Source organism: Condylura cristata, unplaced genomic scaffold (assembly GCF_000260355.1).
Source record: "Condylura cristata isolate star-nosed mole 26May11 unplaced genomic scaffold, ConCri1.0 scaffold00016, whole genome shotgun sequence".
NCBI lineage: Eukaryota > Metazoa > Chordata > Mammalia > Eulipotyphla > Talpidae > Condylura > Condylura cristata.
Window position 1 is genome coordinate 46,713,653 of NW_004567117.1, and position 2,202 is coordinate 46,715,854.

Below are 2,202 nucleotides of genomic sequence, written 5' to 3' on the forward strand. Positions count from 1 at the left end.
CCCCCCACGCAGAGGGACACAGACGCCCTCGCTGGACGTGGGGCTCGGGGTGGCTGGACGAACCCTGGCACCACGTGCCCGGGAAGCTCTCGCACTCCCGAGGGCCTGCCCTGGGGGTGGGCCCACCTACACCCTGTTTTCCGCTGGCGCCTCCCTCACTCGAGTCAGTTTGGTCACGGCAAGGGCTCTCTGAAGAGCTTGTGGCCAGGGTGTTCACGAGACACCATCCCAGGCTGATGACCGTTGTTGGTCTTCCCACGGCCGGTGGCTCTTGCGAAACCCTGGACTTGTGGAGCAAAGAAAGAGGAAGTGCAGTCGGGGCTGGCCGAGGGGCGCCCGGGCCGACGTCCTCCCGCTCCCGGCTGCCCCTCAGGCCTGCCCTAGTTGGCACAGGGCGAGGTGGGGCGAGGAGGTCTGGCTGGTTCGCCTGCCCCGCCCTGCCTCCCCACGGCAGCAGGCCAGACCTGTGCCCGGGGCTCTGGGCACAGCTAACTGAGAGGCAGCAGCTCGCCCTCGAGCATAAGTACAGAGGCGGGTTCTGGTCATAATCGAATTAGGTGACAGAATTGCTGGGGTGATGATGACTGGCCCCTGTCAGTGGGCTCTGGGGGCGAACCTGCAGTGGGTCAGATGGTGGGGGGCCCGGGAGGGCCCACGTGGCCGGCTCTGTGGTCCCCGGGGGGGCTCCCGACACTTCCAGCAGGAGAATTCGTGCTGAGAGCTTGAGGTGTGGCTGTCCCCCGATCGTGACGGGGGTCTGCTGGCTGCTGTGCAGGGAAGCTGTACGGGAGAGGAGCCACAGACGACAAGGGGCCCGTGGCCGGCTGGCTGAACGCCCTGGAAGCCTTCCAGAAGACAAACCAGGTACGGGCTGGCCACACCCCGCGCGCCCCGGTCAGCCGCCGTCAGGCGCAGGCTGAACCTGCTGCCCTGGGACAGCTAGAAAGGCCGGAGGCCAGGCCCCGTGGCGCCACATTCCTGCGGCCGCCCTGTGAGCTCGGCCGGCTGTTGGCCATCAGAGGTCGTTTCCGGCTCCAGCAGGCGTCCGCGTCGTGCTGCACCACTGCTCGCAGGGCGGCACGTGGTGGCTCAGCAGGGAGCCAGCCGGAAGGAGACCGGGCGCGGCCCACCAGGGCCCACCTGTCGGCCGGGGCCGCCCACAGGCTGCACTCCTGCGCGGCGTTTATGCACCGAAAACCAAATGTTATTTCTCAAATTGTATCCGTCGACGGCGAAGCAGCTGCTCCTTATCAGAGCGTGCAAACTACAGAAACGGGTCCGACCCCAGACGCGCTCCCTCGCCCCGTCCCGCCTCGCGGCCTCCTGGCGGCCGAGCGCCATGGCTACCTCCGCGTGTCTGGCATCGTGCACGAGGCGGGGGCGGCCTCTGGTCCAGCGGCCACTCTGCAGGGCGGAGCTGAGCCTGCACCCGACTGGGCCAGTGGGTGTCGTCCGGCGCCACACTGAGCCGGGCCTGGGAGACTTGAAGGCGCTCGGGGCCGACTCTGAAGCCGCCTCGGTCAGGGTCACTCCCGTCCCTGCAGGCAGCCGGCCACCTTGGCACACAGCACGGGCAGACTGCAGGGCGCGGCGTGGCAGGCGGCGGGGTGGCGCCTCCGCAGGGCTCAGAGTGGCCGGAAGCTTCCCTGGCGAGGCCCTTCCCTGCAGAGGCAGCTCAGGCTGCGTGGGGCGGGTGGCCGGGCCCTCGACCCCGGGGCGGTGTCCTCTGGCCCGACCGGTTGCGGGCGGAGACGGGCTTCTTGGAAACTCGTGGCTTCAAGACCTGCACTGACCGCCGCGGTTGCAGAAAGCCAGCGCCTGCGAGCTGTGCCCCCTCGTGCCCCCAGGAGATCCCGGTCAACATCCGCTTCTGTCTGGAAGGCATGGAGGAGTCTGGCTCCGAAGGCCTGGACGAGCTGATCTTTGCCCAGAAGGACACGTTCTTCAGCGACGTGGACTACGTGTGCATCTCCGACAACTACTGGCTGGGGAAGAAGAAGCCCTGCGTCACCTACGGCCTCAGGGGCATCTGCTACTTCTTCATCGAGGTATCTGCCCGCCGGGCAGAGGCGCTGCCCTCCTCCCCAGCCTGCTCTCCCTGCCCGTCCACCGCAGCCAAGCTGCTGGGCTGGCCAGAACCTGCCGGGCAGGTGGGGGTCGGGGGGGCCCGGCTGGCCGCTCAGCCGGCCCAGGCCCTGCCCC

General features: G+C 68.6%; 1 protein-coding gene across 1 annotated transcript in view; it reads left to right on the plus strand.

Moving 5' to 3' along the window:
• CNDP2 (CNDP dipeptidase 2 (metallopeptidase M20 family)) overlaps window positions 1-2,202 on the plus strand; it is an 11,382-nt gene that overhangs the window by 6,068 nt on the left and 3,112 nt on the right. Inside the window, exons 6-7 of the mRNA XM_012725805.1 lie at window positions 765-864; window positions 1,848-2,150. Of these exons, the coding sequence (XP_012581259.1) occupies window positions 765-864; window positions 1,848-2,150 (403 nt within the window). The remainder of the gene's footprint in view (window positions 1-764; window positions 865-1,847; window positions 2,151-2,202) is intronic.